This window comes from Serinus canaria, chromosome 4 (genome assembly GCF_022539315.1).
Source record: "Serinus canaria isolate serCan28SL12 chromosome 4, serCan2020, whole genome shotgun sequence".
In the NCBI taxonomy this organism is placed as follows: Eukaryota; Metazoa; Chordata; class Aves; order Passeriformes; family Fringillidae; genus Serinus; species Serinus canaria.
Genome location: NC_066317.1, coordinates 39,292,299 through 39,313,096, shown reverse-complemented (window position 1 = coordinate 39,313,096; position 20,798 = coordinate 39,292,299). Strand labels below are relative to the sequence as shown.

Genomic DNA, 20,798 nt, shown 5'->3' with positions numbered 1-20,798 from the left:
GCGCTACCTGCGTCTCTATGGCCGTGACGAGAGCCCGCCCCGCGCTCATCCGCTCGGCCCGCAGGCGTCTCGGCGGGAGGGTGTGAGGCGGCGGCGGGCGGGGGCGCGGCAGCGCCCGGCACTCTCTGCCGGCGGTCCGGGGACTTTCCCCTAGGCGGGCGCGGGGGCCCATGAGGAACGGATGTCCTCCGTGCGTAGCCTAGCGAGCAGGTCTTCAGAACATCCCGGCATCCTCCGCCTGCCAGTGACGTAATATAAACCACTGCAGAGAGGAGAACTTTAAGAACAGGGTGAGCATCGTTTGTTTTGTTTTGTTTTTTACATTGCGTTTGCCTCCCTGCTGGTCGCCGCAGACGGTGCACAGCGGGCAGGTGGCCTGGCCGCTCCCTGAGAGGCGCCATGACCCCGGACGGCCGCGGAAGGGGACGGTGGAGGAACAGAGTGGTGCCGGGAACACGCTATGCAAATAGAGCGCCTCGGCCCCACCCCGAGCCGGGCGGGCACGCCAGCCCCGCCGTGGTCACCGCTGAGGCCGCCCCGCTGAGGCCGCCCCAGAGCCCGCAGGCTGCAACAGGGGGCGGCGGCGACACGCCCCGCACGGTCCGCACCCGGCAGCCGCTAACAGCAGCCAGCGGGCGGCTGGCCGCAAGGACCCTGCCCTACGTGCTTAGGCTGTGCTAGCAGTGCCCAGAGGAAAGGGGAGTGACTTTCTGATGGCTGCGATTTCCCGTACTTCCGTAGAAAAAACGGGGTTAGTTTTCCTTTCGGTTGGTTGGTTTGCTTTTCCCCTGCGAGACAACTCTGCACACCGACAGTGTAAGTGCAGGTGTTCTCCCTGGCTCTCGTCAGTGGGGTCTCACTGTTAAAGACCAACATCCCAGTCGCTAGAGACCAGGACAGTACCTGGAGATTTTAGAACTGACAGGACTGCACAAACACTTCTTGCCACAGCCAGTTCTATTTCTTTCTTCCTCTAGGGCTAATGAAATGTTAATAGATTCTCATTCGAATACTTGAATAGTGCTTATTCACTTGTATGTGAATCCATGTGTTGAGTTGCTTTCCATGCAGTATGTGAAATAAAAATAACACGCTTCAGATTTCAGTTTCTGTTAAGAGTAGCTACAGACTTGTTCTTTAATGATTCACAACCAAACATCAAAGAGGAGTAACATTCAAAATTTTTTAAAAAGTAATTCTAAGTTAGGTCTTTTAAAAAAGGCATCTAGCACCTCAGCCTTTAAACACAGTTGCCCTAACAGCCCCTTGAGGTCAGTGAATACCGAGAGCTTTGCTTTACAGACGAGAAACACAGGTTTTCACATAACAGCACGTGCTGCAATTCTGAACCAGAGATCTGGAGATGACCGAACTAACAGCAGAGAAAGCTGCACTACAGAGGGCGCGGGATGCAACTCCTGCCTCAAGCACAGTCCTTACATGTGTCTACCTAAACAGGCTAAGGACTTGAAAAAGATCTCACACTTCCCATCATGAATACCACAGCTCCTAAGCATATCACGAAGCTTGCCCTGCGCTAGCAGACACTAATTCTTGCACGAAGACGCAATTTAGCACGCTGCATTCCGAACGCCAGGGGGTGCTCCAGGAATGCCAAGGGGGAACTCCTGAGAAATCTAACTAGGGCGAAGGGCGACCGAGGGCACAGAAGCACAGGGGTCAGGTGGAGGAGGTTCTCAACCAGCCATCAGTAAGTGCGAGTGCCTTGCAGGCTTCTGGTGCTACGGACTGGACAGCCACTGCTGTTCAAAAGCACACAGGGTACAGCGTAAACACCACTGTGGTTTAGTCCCAAAACTTACAAAATAAACAAAAGTGGACATATGTACTACTGAGACCCCAGAAATTCCTATTCATTCCTTTAGCACTTGATCAATGGATCTGTCAGTCAAGTGTAAGGACACCACTAAATGATGCTAACTACTGTAATAGGACAAGATTAATTCAAAATAGCACTGAAGACATTATGTTTTTACAATTACATGTCATTATCCAATATACCAAAACATGCAGTTTGTGCAGGTATTTCGCAACATTGAAAATAAAAGATAATCTCCCACTTTCTTTGCCTCAAACTATTCTGTACAGGGAGTAAAAATGTAGCAAAGGAAGGGCTTGATTAGAATGAATGCTTTACAATACACTTGCTGCCTCCAGCAGATAGCAGCATTTTCATTTTGCTTACCTTGGTGTTACAAAAGTTGAAATTCATATTTTATAGGTCACCTCTATCAGTTTTACAGTATTTCAGCTACACGTCTAAAGAAACCAACTAATTCTTGTGGGATTACACCTTGAAGCCACTCAATGAAAAGCTTTACTGAAGGTGTTGCAATGTTATTGAAATGGCTGGAATATTTAGTAGCCAAAACCAAAATACTATAGATGCTTATCACAGAGGTTTTATTGTTTTAGTAGCAGTCAAAATATATTTAGTATAGAAATCCATGTTCATTTGGAAAAAAAAAAAGTACCAAACTGTAAATGATACTTCACCATATAAATTAAATCTGCTTACAGTTTTGGTGGTCGAAATAGCTGTGACTTGACTGCTAATTGCTAATTTGCCAATGTGATATTAAAAGGGCTCTAACCTGATAGCATAATGTTAAATGGGATCAGCATGTCACTTATATTGCAAGTGTTATGAAAACATCCCATAAAAATAGTCAACCAACTACTTTCTCTCCTAGTATGAGCAACAGTGAACATTATGAGCAACAAGCCTGAAACATATAATTCAACTTTTTGATTGAAATCTTTAAACAACTTTCAGTTATTCAAGTATTATGGTCCCTATGTACACACTTCTACAAGCCTAGAAAAGATATGGTAGACAACTGAGCACACTACCATCAAATTGTAAGAATTACAAAAATGTCAGGTTTTAAACAGCAAATTGTACCTTAATAGTTTAATTAAAAATAGAAGAGTTAGGTAGACTATTTTGCAAATACAACAGCACACTAGTGTGCTGTATATTAAGGCAATACCTTTAAATGCGCACTTGTCATCTCTAACAAGTTTTATACAATTGCTACCAAGTGAAGGAACTATCATTGTCTTGCAAAACTGAGAAAGAAATACAAAATATCTGGAAGCCTACATTTTCAAAGTACAAAATTAACCTTCAGTCCTTGTGTTGAAATACTATACACAGTACAAACAGTGATTCTCCCCTACAAGATCTCACGAGGATTTCTTAAAGCTGGAGGCAAATTTGAAGGTTTTGACTCTTCATCCAGAAGCACCAAATCTTCAATTTCACTACCTTTGTATTTTCTTTTACATATCTTCACAATAACTTTCTTCTTGAGGAATAATTTCAAAGCTTCTCTTGAAGCCACTGCTTTGGCATTTTCCATACTTTTACCACAGCCAGTACCCAAGTAGACAGACTTGCACCTCAGTTCGCAAACTATATTTTCAAGAGAGCTTTTATTTTGAGGCAAGTCTGCAAGTTCCTTCAGGGGAAGAAAAGCAACATCTAACGTAGCTTTTACAGACTGAATAGATGAATTTAGAAGTTCTGCATGATTTACATTAGGACTGAAGCCTCCAACAGCAACCAGTTTCCAGGCTACAGCTTTGTAGAGTCTGTTGAAAAAAGGTTGTCTTTCCTTTGCATCTTCGCTGGTTAGGGGCTTGCACAAAGCCTTCGCAGGGCTTTCACCTGCCTGTGAGCCACTCTTGGAGGCCACCAGGGAAGCACCTGCCTGAGCTCCACCCCGGGAGGGCCCTTGCTGAGCTCCGCTGCGAGCGGCCAGCAGCGAAGCCGCCACCTGAGCGCTGCTCTTGGAAGCGAGCAGTGAGGATCCCGGCTGTGCACCGCTCCGAGCGGCCAGCAACGAGGCGGCCACCTCTGCACTGCTCTTAGAGGCTAGGAGCGGGGAGCCCACCTTAGCCGGGCCTTTGGAAGCCAGCAGCAGCGAGGCGCCCACCTGAGTACCACTCTTGGGGGCCAGAAGCAGTGAGCTGCTCACCTGAGCACCGTTCTTGGACACTGATGCCGGGGCACCCACCTGGGTTTTGGAAGACAGCAATGCAGCACTTGTTTGGGGGGTGGTCTTGGTGGTTGGTGGCACTGCTGCTGCCACCGCTGCTGTCTGTGGGGTGCTCTTGGCAGCTGGTGGCACTGCTGCTGCCTGTGGGGTGCTCTTGGCAGTCACTGGCACCACTGCTGCCACTGCTGCTGCCTGTGGGGTGCTCCTGGAGGTTGATGGCACTGCTGCTGCCACCGCTGCTGCCTGTGGGGTGCTCTTGGAGGTTGATGGCACTGCTGCTGCCACTGCTGCTACCTGTGGGGTGCTCTTGGCAGCTGCTGGCAGTGCTGCGTCCACCGCTGCTGCCTGAGGGGTGCTCTCAGCAGCCAGTGGCGCAACACTTACTGTAGTTTTCTTTTCAGGTGATGGCACATTTTCACACTTGCTTTCCTTAGGTGGGCTTGAGCAAGGCTTCTTTCCTGGCTCCTTTTCAGGTGAAGGTGACTTTTGCTCAGCAGTACTTTCAGCATTAGCAGGTTTTCCTTCTGATTCTATGTCTGAGACTATGACCATTTCTTGATCTGAACTGCAAGTTGACTGGGAAGTTTCTCGATCTTTGCCAGTACCTTTTTCCTGCTTTTTGGACAAGGTGCTCTCTGTTTCCTTCACTCCTTCTGTCTTGGTTGTTTTCACATCCTTTCCAACATCCTTAGAGTCTCTGCTTTTCTCAACAGCTTGTCTCTTGCAGGGCTCCTCTACCCCTTCTGCAAAACAGATAAAATATGTGATCCTCTTTGATTTCTGCACTATCAAATAGCCATGTAGAGAAAAATAATCTAAAACCTTCTAGCAATATTCTCTGTGAATTTAAAGGGTATATATTAGCAATACACCTTGAACCGTCATTTCAAGTATTAACTTACTATTTCAGAATTTTGGGGTTTTTTGACAAAATCTGGACAATACTCATGCGAGATTTCAGATGTTGGTTTGGACCCAAGTATCTGTTTCTATTCTTGAAGTCCAAACCAAAACTGGCCAACATACATTAAATGTATCTGATCTAAAAATAAAGGAAGTGTATTTTGTCTACTAATATCACAAAATATCTTTAAAACATTAATCTGAGAATTACTTTAAGAAACTCAGTTTCTTACACAGCAGCAATGCCTGACTGGCAACAAAGGCAAAGTTACAAGAATATATTTAAGCTAGAGCGCAGCAGCCCCTATTGCAATGCACAAGTTATCAGATTAAAGTGCACCAGCTGTAGAATTTCAAAACAACATTACCAAATGACTATGTACGCATTATATGCATTTTACAGATATTATATTAGAAAAAGAATAGCACAGAGAGAGGAAACTATTAGCGGGAGTTTAAAAAGTAAATTATTTTGACTACTTTCTAAGCCCGAGGCAAACCGAGAACATTCAGAAACAAGCATTTCTAGACTCCTATGTATTGTCACAGCTATGATCTGCTAACCATTGCTACTTGATATGCCTCTTTTCTTCACCTTGGCAACCAGTTCGTCTCTCGTGGTGCGGACAGGCGCGTTGGTCACTTGGATGCCTTCGGCCATTTCCAGCGCCCTCTCCATGACCTGCGGTGGGTACCTGGAGGGGCGACAAGAGGAAAGGAGGGAAGGGGCCTCGTCAGACGGCCGCGCCGCGCCGTCCCCCCGCGCCCCGGCGCGTCCCGCTGAACTCACCGGCATCCCAGGAAGACGTGGTTGGCCCACACCATGGAGAGGGACACCAGGCGCTGCAGCTGGGCGCTGCCCGCCGCCGGCAGCTCCCCCACGTTGCGCAGCAGGAACTCCCGGCGGTACCGCCAGTGGTGCTCAGGCTCGCAGGCCCCGCGCAGCGTCTCTGCCCAGGCCGCCTCTTCCGCCGTCCGCCCCAGGGGCTCGCCCGCCGCCGCCTTCCCCGCCATCGCAGCCGCCGCGGAAACACCCGCCCCACTGCTTCCGCCCGGCGCGCCGTGAGCTCACATCCGCATGGGCCGGGCCGGAGCGGGCGGGGCGGGAGGCGCGGCGGGAGGGTTGGGCCTTGGCGCTCAACCGGAACCGGCTGTGGCCCGTCCCACCCGCACATCTGGGGGTGCTGGAGGTGGAGACGTGATCTGGGCTCGGCTACCAGCCCTGCATTGTGACTGGTGAAAGCGTGAACAAATGTTCTGGTTGATTTCTTCCAGGCTTGCTGAGGTCGGAGTTTGTAGGGGATCAAGAGGTGTTTTACCTCAGATTCACAGAATCACTTAGGCTGGAAAAGTCCTCTGAAATCATGGACTCTGACCGAACACCGCTTTGTCAGTGAGACCGCGGCATTAAGTGCCACGTCCAGTCTTCCCTTAAACACTTCCGGGGATGGTGACTCCACCACCTCCCTGAGCAGCCTGTTCCAATGCTTCGCAACCTTTTCTGTGAAGAAATTCCTCCTAATATTCAACCTAAACCTCCCCTGGTGCAGCTTAAGAATGTATCCTTTAATCCTGACACTGGTTGCCTGGGAGAAGAGGCTGATCCCCACCTGGTTACAGCTTCCTTTCAGGTAGTTCTAGAAGACATAAGGTCTTCCCTGAGCTTCTGCTCTTCTAAACAACCCCTGCTCCCTCAGCCACTCCTGATGGCACTTGTGCTCCAGACCCTTCACCAGTTACATTTCACTTCTGTGGCCTTGCTCCACCACCTCAATGTCCTTCCTGAATTGAGTGGCCATAACAGGACACAGCAGTTGAGGTGTGGCTTCACCAGTGCTGAGTACAAGGACAATCTTTTCCCTATTCCTGCTGGCTGCACTATTTCTGATCCAGGCCAGGATGCCACTGGTTTTCTTGGCCACCTCGGCAAACTGTTGGTTCATGTATTGCTGGCTGATGTTCCACCAGCACCCCCAGATCATCTTCCACCAGTGAAAGGAAAAGGACCAGTGAAAACTTTTATCCAATGCTCTGGGGAGGGGTCTTCACCTGGGCAGGGGTATTTTGACCTATAGGCATGAATTTTAATATTATAAGAGGATAGTTCAGGTATAGGATACATGGACCTTGAGTACATGCCAAGTTAGCAATGTGTGCATAGATGTACATCAACGTCTTGTTTTGCTCCATTCTTAAAGCCCGTTAGTTCCTAGATGTCCTTGACTAAGGGATGCTGCCTGTTCCTGATTAGGTCTCCTTTCCTGATGGCTTGCACCAAAGACTTATCTGGACGTAAAATAATCTTGACATATTCCAAGTTTTACAACATTGGCATGTGACAGAAAGGTAGTGGCAAGGACATGGGTTGTTGTAGCATTTTTGAGGAAACATTGAATGAGGACTGCTGGCTACAAAGGGTTTAGCTAATTGCTCTTGCAGCTCTGTAGGCTGCCTTTAGTTTGCAAAATATTACTCCAGAATTTGATTCAAGACTATTTGAACAGTTCCCTGTGAAAAAGTGATAAGCACACTGTGAAAATATCACAAGCTTCAGTCTGCCAAGATAGAGCTTGCTGAATCAGTGCAAAAGAGGAAAGAATTTTGAATTCCAAAGGGCTGTCCCTGGAGAGTTGTATTGATTTTTCCTCCTGAATTAAAAGTCTGGGTTCACTTAAGTTTTCAATTTTTAACACCTACATGTCATCATGAACTGAACTACAGGATAGATTGCATTGAAGGAAGGAGTATTTCTCCTTAATGACTTAGATGTCTTATTTTGTGGAAATTGTTATGTAGTGGTTTACTAAGAGTGCCTCTACAGAGCAAAAACTAAGGGATTAAGGAAATGAAGTCAGAAAAAAGAAGTCCAATGCATTTTTGCTCTTTATTCACTGTTAGAATGGAAGTGCTTTTCTTTTGCTTTCCTGGTTAGGCCACACAATTTTATCTTGTGCATTGGCAAGAATTGTTCAGTGAAAAAGCACAAGGGAACAGTAGTGAATGGGATGGGGCTGAAAGTTTGTACCCTCTCTGCTGTGGGTGTCTTGGAGCAACGGGTTTGTTACAAAAACAAACAGTGTCAGAAAGTTTAGAAACTGTAGTCACCACATCTGTTTCCAGGCATTAGTTGTATCAGTCCCATGTGTGGTTGTCTTGTAATATAGGCTCAAATATAGGAAGGGCATAGTCTGTCACATTAGGGTTTCTGCTTAGAGGTGAGGTGGGCCTGTCTCCTAGACCTCTGAGTCTGTGATACCACGGTTCTTGACTTCATGGTCCATACAGACCTTGAAGGGTGAATGGAATTCCTTGGCAAATGTAGGATTGAGTTTGCACCTCAGCCAAGATCATCCATTCTGCCAGCCTGTTTATACTCTTCAGTGAACCAGTTTGCTTTCTAATGAAAGGTTGGGACTTGACCCAGGCTTGAGATCTGCCCCTCAGAGACAGCAGGAATTCAGCCAAGCCTGAGTAGCTGCAGCAGAATTGTCTGTATTCTTGCAGAAGAAGAAGAGCAAGCAGTTCAGACAAGAATGTCCTGTCCTCCTCTACAAGCACCTGAGTTGCCAAGGACTAAGGACTAGCCCACGCTGAGCTGCTTGTATACCAGTTAAGAGTGGGAGCTGGGGAGGGTTAGATTCCACAGGATGGTGATAGGAACATTTCATACACTCAGAGGCATCTCCAGAAGTCATTTTCTGGTGTTGCTGGGTTAATGACAGCCCAAACCACAGAAATGGGACTCCACACTTCAGGGCTTTGCAAGTGCTTCCAGTCACCCAGTGTGCATAAGATTATATGGACTCACCTGTGAGTTCTGGGCCCCTACAACAGAATTGTTCTAGGAAGTGTTGGAGACTCAGCACATTATCTAGAGTGGCTAAAGGACTGATTAAAAGAACTTACTCTTGCTCAGTTTTAGAGGACAAATTAACTGAGAACAATTTCATCTCTTTGTCCGCTGACTATACTTGTGAACACAAATATTGATGACATCTGGAGAAAAATCAGGAACAGTATTGCACACATGTAGAACGGCTCACAACAGTTTTTGGTTGTTGTGAGGAACTTCTCTGGTCTGATACCTCTCTGAAGCCCTATGCTTTAATTTTGGGTTCATTTTCTCTGGTGTTACTGCTGCATCAATGTATTGTTGCTGGTACAAAGATGACTTAAAAATGAGCCTTTTGTCTTCCCTACCTGCTTTTTTTCCAGTCATATTCTTTCTACTTTATTAATGTGTATTTGAATCAGGAAACTGGAAACAGGATAAATCCTACTCCTGGAGTATGGGATGGTGTGCACAGACAAGCATAGGTGTATACCTGCAGTACTCTGTGAGCACTAAGAGATATACTGTGTCTCAGGTTGATAAGTGTGTGTATTAGAAAAGAGAGAAAACCACTGCTTTTAATTTTGAAAAACAAAACAAGTACTATTTTCATTCTCACCAGGAAAGGCAATTTTGAAGTTAAACACCTCACTGATAGTGTTAATGCCATGCATTTAATTTTCAATATTGGAAGAAAAGAGATGGTTTTGTTCCCACTAGGGAAGGAGCTTCTAAATGCCATGTCGATAGTAGTGTTGTTAAGAGTCATTGGGGGTTTGATAATAGCTGCTTTTGGCAAGATACAACAAAAATCTCAAGGTGAGTCATACCAGTGTCTGTAAATCACAGTATTGCACCTGCACTTCTTGTATAATAAGTTTATTTGTGCCTTTATAAACCAGTGAATTATTATTTCTTCAAAGTCAAGTCCCACTGAAACATAGAGGGCAGTATCTCTCATTGAGTTCAATCATGTTCTGTGCAGTTAAGTTTAATATATAGTGACATTCCCTACTCAGCTTATATGAGAACTGTGCCCTTAACATCACACAGTACAAAGAGAGCTCACAGTTGCCACAGAAAAGCAGTAGCAGTGGAATCTTACTGGCCTGGCACAGTAAATCCCCTGAACACCATCTTTGGTTGGTCCCTGCTATAAGTAATAAGTAAATTACTGGAGATCTCTGGCTTAAGAAATGCAGCTTGAAGAAGGATGGGGAAAAAATGTTTTGCTGTTTCCTGATATCATGTTATGTGTTCTGCTAGAGCTGCTTATTGAAGTTCTCCTACCCAGGCAAAGGACAGCACTTCCAGGGAGATGTGTCTGTATGTGCCAAAGTACCCAGTCATTACTGTACAGTAAACTAATCCTTGGAATAAAAGAAATTATTTGTTAGAAGAGCATTAATTACTATCTAGGCTTGTCAATGGAAACTAGAGTAGATCTGGTTTTTTGTTCCACTACAGCCATGCAACTATTCTCATTCTACTGTAAACAGCTCTGGATTACGAAATCATCCACTTTCCTGAGACTGATCAGCTGAGGAAAATGTATTGAGTAATTACAGAGTATAAAAAAAAAGGGTGAAAAATGAAGGTAAATTCATAATAATTTTCCTTTGCACATACATGCTCTTATTACTAACTTAAATACTATTTTATGTTTAGTAATACATTATACTTTACATATATAACTGCCTACAATAGGGTTGTCAGTTGTTGTTCTTTAAATAAGTTTGTTAAACTTTAACTACAGCTAAAGGTAGCATATCAATTGCTAACTTTTTCTTGCTAAACTATGCCTTAGGTAACATGCCACTTGCTAAAAGTCCACTGCTTGGCATGAAATTTTCTATATTGAGGATGGAAGTTTAGGATGACTTTACTACTACCAAATACGATCTAAGAAAAAGGCTTTTTCTAGTGTAAATTATTGTGGAGAGTTTATATTTACAGTTCTTAAGTGCCTTTATACTCTAGAGCAAACTTGGAATTTGTCAGGAAAAAACTGAATTGGGGTGTCTGGTCTTCTGACTACATGGAACATAATCTATGAGCCTTAAAGAGAATAATTTTCCATGTTCCTGAATTAGCATGTGTCCCTGCCATTCTTACTACTATTGCAGTCAAGTGTTCCCCTGCTGTAGGCCCAAAAGAGACCTCTGTTTGCCACTGTGGGCTGGAGTGGTCTGTGAACTGAGTGAAACTATGGAAATCATTCCCCGTGCTCCCCAAAAGGCTGCTGTTTTCTCATTTTCATGGGTTTTTGAGTGTGTCTTATTGGAATGGTGAGGGAACAAGACCTGACTGAAGGGAGGGAAACAGTAAGAATGGAGGCAAGACTGAAACTGTTGGAAGTGGAAAACCTTAACATGGGAGCAATAGGGATAGGACACTGGGATTAGGTGAGGAAGGAAATTAGGTCCTCAAGGAGACATGTAGGAGAATGAGTTCAAGCTAATGGAACAAGTACATTTAGACAAGGAATCTATATGAGAGAATAGATGTGGAGGCCGGTGAGGAAACCAGAAGAATGAGAGCACATTGGTAGAGCAGACAAAATCAAACAGAATCAAATCTTGATGCTGAGAAAAGGGACATGATAGGAAGGGGGGCATTGACAGGGGAACCACTGGGATTTGAACAGAGACTTAGAGAAAGTTAAAACTCACAAGCACAGAGACATTAGCATTTCAATGACTTTTTTTTTCCTTCCATTTCCAATAGTCATGTGCTAGGGTAGCAAAACCAAGAAAATATTCTGACTTTCTTATTTAGCAAAAGATATTTTCTTGTCTTCTCTGTGTCCTATAAAGGAACAAAAGAGGTAGAACTCCATTTGGTTGCAGAAACTTGTCTTGAAAACCACCTTTAAAGAGTTTTTAGGTAGGAAGCCTTAGGCCTTTGGCAGGCAGCTGTAACCTGAAGTTGGAAAAAGCAAGAAAATGGCCTTAGGAATGTTAATGCAAATATTGGCATGAGTTCATTGTAATTGGAGAGGAAAGTACCATAAGGCAAGGAGGTTTTGTATAAAAGAGAATCTGTTGTGAGGCTGCAGGACACCTACATTTTATTTGTGTATGTGCATATATATATGTATACAGCAGGTATGCATGTCTGCATACACACACAAATGTAATACAATATAGATGTGTGTGAATATGTGTTAAAAATACTGTATTATTGATTATGTGAGTGCCTGTAAATCCAGATGTCCCTGCTCCTTCAGTCAAGTTATTCATACCTCAGAGGAGAAGCAAAATTACAATTAATATTTTGCTGGCTTGAGTTGTGGATAGGAGCATTACACAAACAGATGCTGTTAAATCATTATGCCATGCTGTACCAGTGTGACTTTTGTATGTCCTACATATTTTTCAGACACAAATAACTATTTTAGAAATTATATAAGGAGCTTTCCTGAGAATACAGCAACAATGTCAGATCTAATTTGAATTATAGCTACTGGAAATCATGGTTCTGTTTTCATTACTGTTATACCAATGTGCCTGACAACCTGCAATTTACTTGGTATGAGCAGCACCTCCTGAAAATGTAGAACTGTTTTGTGTGCACTGTGCTGTTGTATTTTTTAATATCCTCCCTGTGCATGAGTGATATTTCACATTAATTCCACTGGATGGCACTGAAGGAGACAAGATTGCCTGGATATATCTCTAGAAGCTGGGTATAATTCCAAAAATTGAGAGTGGCTTACTTTTTCATTCCATTACTGAAACAGACAAATGTGGACTCATTTTACATCCTGATGTAATAATTTGTCATCAAAATCAGCTCTTAAACACTCCAAGCTGCAGTTCTACGTTTTGACAGTAACAAAATTACAGTGTAGGCAGAGTCAAGGCTTCTGAATCTGAATACCCTTTCTTCCCCAACAAAGGTAAAGGCTGAGAGAAGTGGCTTTGGCCCATTCTGGATTCTTAAGTAAAGACTTACAAAGCCTATGAAAAATTTTGACCCCTGTCCTCCATGGCAATGCTGTTGATACTGTCCACTACTCTCCCTATGAGCAAGTGCAAATATTTTAGTTTTCAAGCTAATTTGAAAAAACTGTTTAGGAAGGCATTCAGGATTAAAAGCTTCCACCCGTTGAGGAAACGTAGTATATTGTTTCAGAGAATCTCCTGAGTTGAAACACCATCTGCAGTCTTTACACAAGGACCACTGTTTTTTCCTGAATAAGGAGTTTGCAATTCTGTCTGGAAACTACACAATTACACTTTGTCAATCAGACCTGTAGGAGTCATGGGAGTCATCTTTGACTTCACTCTTTTTTTGACCTGTTTATCTTGATGTATATGAATTTTATTTCCTTTTCTTCTCCAAAGTATCTTCTTATCTTTGTTCACATCACAGATATGCCTTTTTAGGCTTTTGTTATCTCTCATCCTGCTTATGACAGCTTTTTTTTTTCCCAGGCCTGACCTGACCTGTCAAAAAGGTCCCTTGAAACACTATTCTTGCACTTATCTCCCTGGCCTATTTTTGTGGTTCCTTTTTGTACTTAGCTCTTTAGTTATCTCCATAGATTTCCCTGTCTCTGCAAACCCTATAGCCCTCTGAGAATGCAGTTTGACAATTTTTTTGGCAGCTGTGCTGGCCTAAGACAGTTTTTGCTCTCAGCCATCCATGCCTGTCTCTTTGATATGCCTGCTGGTTTGCTGGCACAGTTGTTTTGTTCAGCTGTGTGATAAACCAGATTAGGAACCTGATTTGGCTGAAAAATAACATCGGGGAGAGAGGAGAGGAGCCTTTTACAACCAGCTTATTTCTCCAGACATGGCTATGAGGCAGGTGGGTTTGCAGCAGGAACAAGTGGTGAGAGATGCAGGGCTGCAGAGCAGCCATGGCTTGTGCTGGTTTATGTAGGGCTGTTGCCAGCTGTTAGGCTGTGACCTGATTCTGATGATGAGCCAAGCTAATAGCTGCCTGCTGCCAGCAGGGTGGTGCTGCACCTCCTTCCTCAGCCCCCAGCACGGGCTGGTTCCTGTCCCTCCCCTTGTGCCAACACAGGTGCTTAACTCACCCAAGTGAGCCAGCTGGGGGAGCTAACCCAGCACAGAAGCACTCACTCCTTCTGAGGGCTTTCCTGGCTATTGCTTCAAGAGCCCATGGAGCCCACCCATTCAACAGCCCCTGGGTGCTCTGTCAGCTCAACTTGGGCCTCGGTTGCACCACAGTGCTTCACAACTTTGTCTTTTCCTGTCGTTGCCTGTCCTCTTTTCTCTCAGTCTCCATATCTACTCCATCTGCTTTTCTCGTAGCTGTGTTAATGATGTCCTTCTGGTCACCCTCAACATATGGAATACACTCCCTGGAGCAATTGCTGCATCTTTCAAATCTCTCAAGATTTTCTCATGCCGTGACACATACTATAAACTGCCAGCAGATAATGCCCAGTTTTTGTTGCTTGTAGGAATTTTGGATTTCATTACTACACTTAATGTGTCCATGTGTTAACTTGAAACAGGCACAGTCTATCAGTTTATTTGATAAGCTAAAAGGGATTAAATAGAATATATATATTTTTTTTTTTTTTTTTTTTTTAAGAGAAAAAAATTCCCAAAGCTATGCCCTGGAGGAGATGTACTTCCCTAAGGTCATATAAAAATATCAGAGGATTATTTTCTGTTTCTTTCACACCTTGGATCATCATTCATGCTTGTGCAAATGGACATAGCATTGCTACTAAGCAGTTTACAGTAACATCTTACAGAATTGTAAATTAGTGCCCCAGAGATATGATAGCAGAGAGTCAGCACTTACATGGGCAGCTGAGCACAGAGACTTGGGGATTTCTTTTCACCTAGCTGTTTTTTACTGTTTGGATTCTTTTTAGACACATGTAGAAGCATATCCTAAATATATTTCATCCTAGTATCTTGGTGTGCTAAGCATTCTTTTTCCCATTCACTTAAATAGACATGGTATAGAAAAACAGCAGTGAGCAAAGCAGCATATTGCCTTGGAAGCAATAAAATAAAATTATCTGTGTTTGCTATTTAAAAACAAGCAACACCAACATGACAGGGGGCACCTCTGCACCATGCAACAGAGCACAGAACTTAGCATATATTCATCGAGTTACTTGTGTAATAGGAGACAGCAGCTGTAGACTTGTGTATGAGTGTTGTTGCACCCAAAGTACTTAACCCTGTGGTAGGTGGTGCTAATTAGGTTGGACATGGTGCTAATTAGGTCAGATACAACATTGTGGTTTCATGCAAGTATACAGTGCCTGTGAGTCCGGCTCAGACCTGGCTGGAGGAATTCTGCACAAGGCTGCTGCATGAGCCCATATGTGTGTATCCAGAGAGAGAAATTGTTTGCTTGTGGCCTCTTGTTCATTACCCCTGTAGGTTTTAGCTTCAGTAACAGATGCATTTGCCACGTACAGGTGTCAGATGTGGCTTTGTTCCAGGGCTTACCTCCTTCTTGGTAAAAACAGAAGATGCACTTTTAAGTGTGTTTTTCAGGCTCTGAGTTGTTGCTGTGAATAATGGGCATCCAACGTAGCTGCTTCTTAAAACCATTCCGTTTTACTTCCTAATTAAGGCTGTAAGTACTGAGAGGAGCAGGAAAGAAGGGGATGGTAATTTTTTTCAGTCACCAGAAGTTTATAGAAATTGTGAATATCTGCTGCAAGGTCATGGAGGCAGACAGCAGTATGACAAAGAGCAAAACATTCTCCTCCAGTACATTTATCAGGAGACCTGCCTTCCCCCTTCAGTGAGACAAAGCAATGTTTCAGATTGGAGATACAATCATGACTACAACATAAATTCTGTGTCTATGTAACTGGATGGCAAATATATCCCCAAAGCACTGACTGCAGAATTTCTGTCTTTGAATAACTGTTTAGTATATCTATAAACATAGCGTTCTTTCAAAATTTGAATATTCAATTTGATGTTTGTAGGAAAGTTAGTGCTTATTTGTAAGAACAAGATAAGCTGAAGAAGCGTGGTTCAAGATGCAGTGTTCAGAATGACCTGTGGGATAAAGGGTATTACAAGATCTTTCTCCTTTTTTTGTATTTTTTAAAGGATCTCAAGTAGTCATTCTGGCAACTTCTCTCTGTTTTTTCATTTCCATTTGACAGGTAGATGAGACAGAGGTTTGATTAGAATGTCCTGAGCTATCTGTAATAACTAGGAAAGATTAGTGAAAATGTGGGCCCTGTCTGTAAGGAATGGGATGTGGTTATCCAGTATATGGAGAAAGCTGAGGTAAGCAACAACTCTTTTGCCTCAGTCTTCACTGACTGGTGCTCCAGTCACAGTGCCCAAGTTACAGAGGGCAAAGGCAAGGACTTGGAGAAGAAAGAAGATCGAGTTCTACTCTAGGAGATCAGGTTTTGAGAACCTGAAGGTGCCCAAGTTCATGGGACCAGATGAGATACATCCACAGGTTCTGAGGGAAGTGGCAGAGGAAGTGGCTAAGCCACTATCCATTGTATTTGAGAAGCTGTGACAGTTTGGTGAAGTTTCCTCTGAATGGAAAAGGGGAAGTGTAGTCCTCATCTTTAAAAATGGGGAAAAGGAAGATGTAGGGGACCAGTCAGTCTCAGATGTAGAGGCCAGTCAGTCTCACCTTCATATCTCACAAGATCATAGAGCAGATCCACCTGGAAACTATTCTATGGCACATGGAAAATGAGGAAGTGATTGGTGACAGCCAGCAAGACTTCACTAAGGGCAAATCTGACAAACCTGTTGGCCTTCTACAGTGGGGTAACAGCATTGGTGGATAAGAGAAGAGCAACTGACATCATCTGCCTGGTCTTGTGCAAAGAATTTGACACTATCCTGTACAATAGCCCTGTTTGTAAACTGGAGGGGTACAGATTTGATGGATGGATCAGTTGGCAGATAAGGATATGGCTGAATAGTCTCACTCAAAAGAGTTGTGGTCAATGCCCAGTGTCCAAATGGAGTGGTGCTCCTCAGAGGTCGGTATTGGGACCGGCGCTGTTTAGCACCTTTGCAGGGTGACATAGAAAGGGATGTTGAGGGCACCCTTAGCAGGTTTGCTGACAACACCAAACTCTGCTGCAGTTGACACACTGCAGGGCATGGTTGTGCTAGAGGGACCTGGACAGGCTCGAGATGTGGGACTCTGCAAACCTCATGAAGATCAACAAAGCCAAGTGCAACGTTGTGGGGGGGGGGGGGGCAATCCCAGGCCTTGGGGATGAGAGTGGATGAGAAGATTGACATGAACAAAAAAATGTGCACTTGCAGCCCAGAAAGCCAAGTGTGTCCTGGGCTGCATCAAAAGCAGCATGGCCAGCAGAGTGAGGGAAGGGATTCTGCCCTCTACTCTGCTGTCATGAGACACCACTTGGAATGCTGCATCCAGCTCTGGGGTCCCCTACATAAGAAGGACATGGACTTGTTGGAATGAGTCCAGAGGAGAGCAGGATGATCAGGAGGCTGAAACACTTCTCCTGTGAGGAAAAACTGAGGGAGTTGGGGTGGTTCAGCCTGGAGAAAAGAAGGCTCTGGGGAGACCTGATTATGGCCTTTGAACACAGAGGGGGGCTGCAAGAGAGCTGGAGAGAGACTTTTCACAAGGGCATGTAGTGATAGGACAAGGGGGAATGGCTTTGAACTGAAAGGGGTTAGGTTTAGATTGCATATTAGGAAAAAGTTCCTTTGTGTAAGGGTGGTGAGGCACTGGAACAGGTTACTTTGAGCAGTTGTGGATACCCCATCCCTGGAAGTTCAAGATCAGGTTGGATGAGGCTCTGAGAAATCTGATCTAGTGAAAGGTGTCTCTGTGCATAGCATGTTGGCTGGAACTGGCTGATCTTCAAGGTCCCTTCCAAACCAAACAGTGCTATAATCTATGATAATTGACCCGTGGCAAGTCAGCAAGCAACTATGTTGCATAATATACTTGGACACAATGTATTAAGATATGACACCTGTGAAATTACAGAAATTATGAGAATTCATAGCTTTTTGATATTGGTATGGTTGCTTCTGGCACTTTTTCAATTGTTTAATGTCACAGAGACGGATGCAGTTCCCTGAAGATTTGAGCAATTGTTGTAAACTTTATAATGTCATCAACCAGTTTTTTCTTATTCAAGGTATGGCTGTGATAGCAACCATTTCATAATGGGAACATAAATTTTAAAAAATAATATTGCTTAGTAAAAGGCACACACAGAGTAAGTTATCAAAAGTTGGGTATTTAAAATTTTTTAAAATTCTTTTTGATGTTATCTTCAATTAGGTTTTTTTTTCAGTGTGCCTGCCAGAAAAATATATGCATGCACAGCTAGATATCTCTGACTTTTAAAGTCATGGCACTTGGCAAAATGCTTTTTAAGAGAGAAACACAAAAGCCAACATTATCCATGAAAACTACGTAAATATTTATAAGCAGTATATGTTTGATTTCTGTTCTTTTAAAAAATTATTTATTTATTTTTTAAATCCATCTGCTGCTACCAGATGATAAATATTTAAATCAAATTTGTGCCTGGGATACAAGGGCACTATTTCTTCCTGAAGGGACATAATAAATTTGATACTCTATGCCCAGCCTCAGTTCACCACTCAAAAAGCATAGCAGGCACTTTGTTGGGGTACGTTTATAGACTTGTATGAAAAAGCTTCCTGTCTCATAGGCTGTAAACAAGTGATCATTTTGCCTAATCTCTTTCAGGAGATTTCCTAGAGGCTGGACTGGAATATGTCTCCTGGGAAAATACCTCATTTTGCCTGAAAGACTCCAAGCAGTGGTGATTTACCACCTCCTCAGGTAAGTTGTTCCAATGTCTAGTTACCCCCACTGCTAAGAAATCACATAATTTCAATCCTGAATTTGTCTGACTCCAGTTTCCATTCATTATGTCTTTTTATGTTTCTGTCTGCAAGACTGAAAAGCTTACCCTACAATCAAGTACCTTTTCTGTGTGTGTATACCTGGGTGCAATGATCTAGACACCACTCTTCTCTGACAGATTTAATAGATGTCTTAAAACTTATACCTTAGGTGTTATTATTCAACCTCTGGATCTTTTTTTCTGCCCTCTGAATTTTTTTTTCTAGTGCTTATATATCCTTCTTGAATCATGGGCACTCCTTTTTCTGATGCTGTGTATAGAGCAAGGTCACATCCTAATAGTTGCTCCCTTTTTTCATACAGAAGAACATCAGTTATTATGTATTACAGCTGGCATTTGCTGATACATTGCATGTGTCCATAGATTGGTAGATAAGGTGCCTGGAACTGTGGAGGTCTGACACTTGCATTCTCAATGTGTGCTTGCACTACCTAATGCATGCTCTGGATTAGAGGAGCAATGTCTGTCAGATCTGCATACAATGTTCATTTTGCTACTTAGATGATCTATAAATCCCACTAATACATAGAAATTGTAATCCCCCTTTGCTAAATCAAGAGGGAAGGGCTACATTGTGAGGAGTTCATTTTGTTCTTCCTGTAGGAGAGGTTCTACATTAGGAAGAGAACTATTCTATTGCTGTGCTCAGAGTAGAAGAAATAAGAGAGGAATAAGAGTGAAGAAGCACTGAGAGAACACAGTGGAAGACTTCTGTAAAAGCTCTGAGTGACTTTTTCTGGGAAGCAGGGAAGTGGACATAGCACCCAGTTAGGAGTTTTACCCAAGAAAAGCTGAAATTTAATAGAGCTGGCTGGCTTATGTTTGGACACATACAAAACTGGTAAGAAAAACATTGTCATTAATAGCTTGTGCAAGTTTGAAATGCACTTATTTGTTTATCTTATTTGGCACATGTACAAAAACTGCTCTGAGTACAGGTATATGACTTTAATTCCTGTGGTAGAGAATTATAGCATCACAGAAATGTTTGGGAAGGATATGTGCAAATCATCTAGTCCAGCTCTGTGCTTGATGCAGGCTGTTGCCAACATTCACTTAGGAATGGACCTCCTTGGTAAATCTGAAAATTTTGTCTACCACTCCTCCAACTCCTTATCTACCACAACTTTTTCTTATTGCACTATCAGACAGGCAAATCTTATTCAGCTCTAACATGTACTCAATCAGGGAACACCACCATCAGATGTTAAGAAAAGAGTTAAGAAAATTAAGGAAAAAACCTTTTACTTCTCCAGATTTCTTGAGTTTGATTAGGCATTGATCCTGTCTAACGTAGGCTATATGACTGTGGGTACTGGGACACAAATGGTAAAAGAGCAGATAGGAACATTCAAGGGGAGCTGCGTATGCAGCACAGCTTTCTAATGTAACCACAATGCTTGCAGTTTGCCAGTACAAAAAAAATGAGATCATTCTGGTTCTCCCCCTCCTCCTTGGCCACGCATTTCCATTTTTTCTGGTGGCCATGGCAAGCTGAACTAGAAGAAAATAAGCATCACCATAAAAAGTAAGTAATTACTGAATAGTTTATTGAATAGCAGCGCCAATTGGGACAGACTTGTGTGGAGCTGCTCTTTTCAGTGGCAGCTAACCATTTAGTTGGCTTTGCTGCAATGAGAAATTTCACCTCTGAAGTACAGTTCCATAGCAGTTTGTCCTTATCTAAGTCAGAGCTATTGTGGTCTGTCCTGGTATTTTTGCAGCTGAGCAGGAGCCTGGTCCAGGGAGCTTTGCAGCCAAGAACTAAGCTTGAACTAAACCCCAAAAAATCTTGCTGGTTCTCCACTGATTTCAGGGGGTTGATGTACCTGAAAATTAATTACTCTTTTATCCAGTGATTTTTAAACTTGTGACCTGACTTGATGCTAGTGTGCTGTTACATGTGGTGGGAAGGGGAAGGGAGAAAGGCAGGATTGGGAATCTATGTCTTCAGACATGGACAATGTCCATGATTTCATTTTTTTCGTTTCCTGAAGCATATTATTGATGAGACTTTTTGTGTTCACAGTAGGTCTTAAGATTATTGTAAAATGATGAAAGAGACCTGTCTTGTATGTAAACATGCAGGGTCAATATTCTGTGGATAATTCTGGACTCGATTATTGAATGACAGCTTGTGTTTGCAGGGTCTGACTCA

The 20,798-nt window shown here is 43.4% G+C and overlaps 1 protein-coding gene across 2 annotated transcripts; it reads right to left on the bottom strand.

The window, feature by feature from the left end:
• Nucleotides 1–1,106: 1,106 nt before the first annotated feature.
• CDKN2AIP (CDKN2A interacting protein) lies at nucleotides 1,107–5,966 on the bottom strand. 2 transcript variants are annotated; one of them, XM_018926600.3, is made up of 3 exons: nucleotides 5,719–5,966; nucleotides 5,493–5,623; nucleotides 1,107–4,768 (listed from the first exon to the last, which is right to left on the bottom strand). In XM_018926600.3, the coding sequence occupies exons 1-3, from the start codon at nucleotides 5,940–5,942 to the stop codon at nucleotides 3,201–3,203; spliced, it is 1,923 nt and encodes a 640-aa protein (XP_018782145.3). In that variant the 5' UTR covers nucleotides 5,943–5,966; the 3' UTR covers nucleotides 1,107–3,200. The 2 variants fall into 2 exon arrangements, with proteins under 2 accessions (XP_018782145.3, XP_050829900.1); XM_050973943.1 differs by having other exon boundaries at nucleotides 5,524–5,623; nucleotides 5,719–5,867.
• Nucleotides 5,967–20,798: the final 14,832 nt, after the last annotated feature.

Bases quoted from the DNA above. Each gene is read 5' to 3' on its own strand.
- CDKN2AIP (XM_018926600.3), bottom strand. From the start codon at position 5,942: ATGGCGGGGAAGGCGGCGGCGGGCGAGCCCCTGGGGCGGACGGCGGAA. The intron at 5,624-5,718 runs GTGAGTTCAGCG...TCGCCCCTCCAG, and splicing joins CACGTCTTCCTGGGATGCCG to GTACCCACCGCAGGTCATGG. The intron at 4,769-5,492 runs GTTAGCAGATCA...TCTGTTTTGCAG, and splicing joins AGGCATATCAAGTAGCAATG to AAGGGGTAGAGGAGCCCTGC.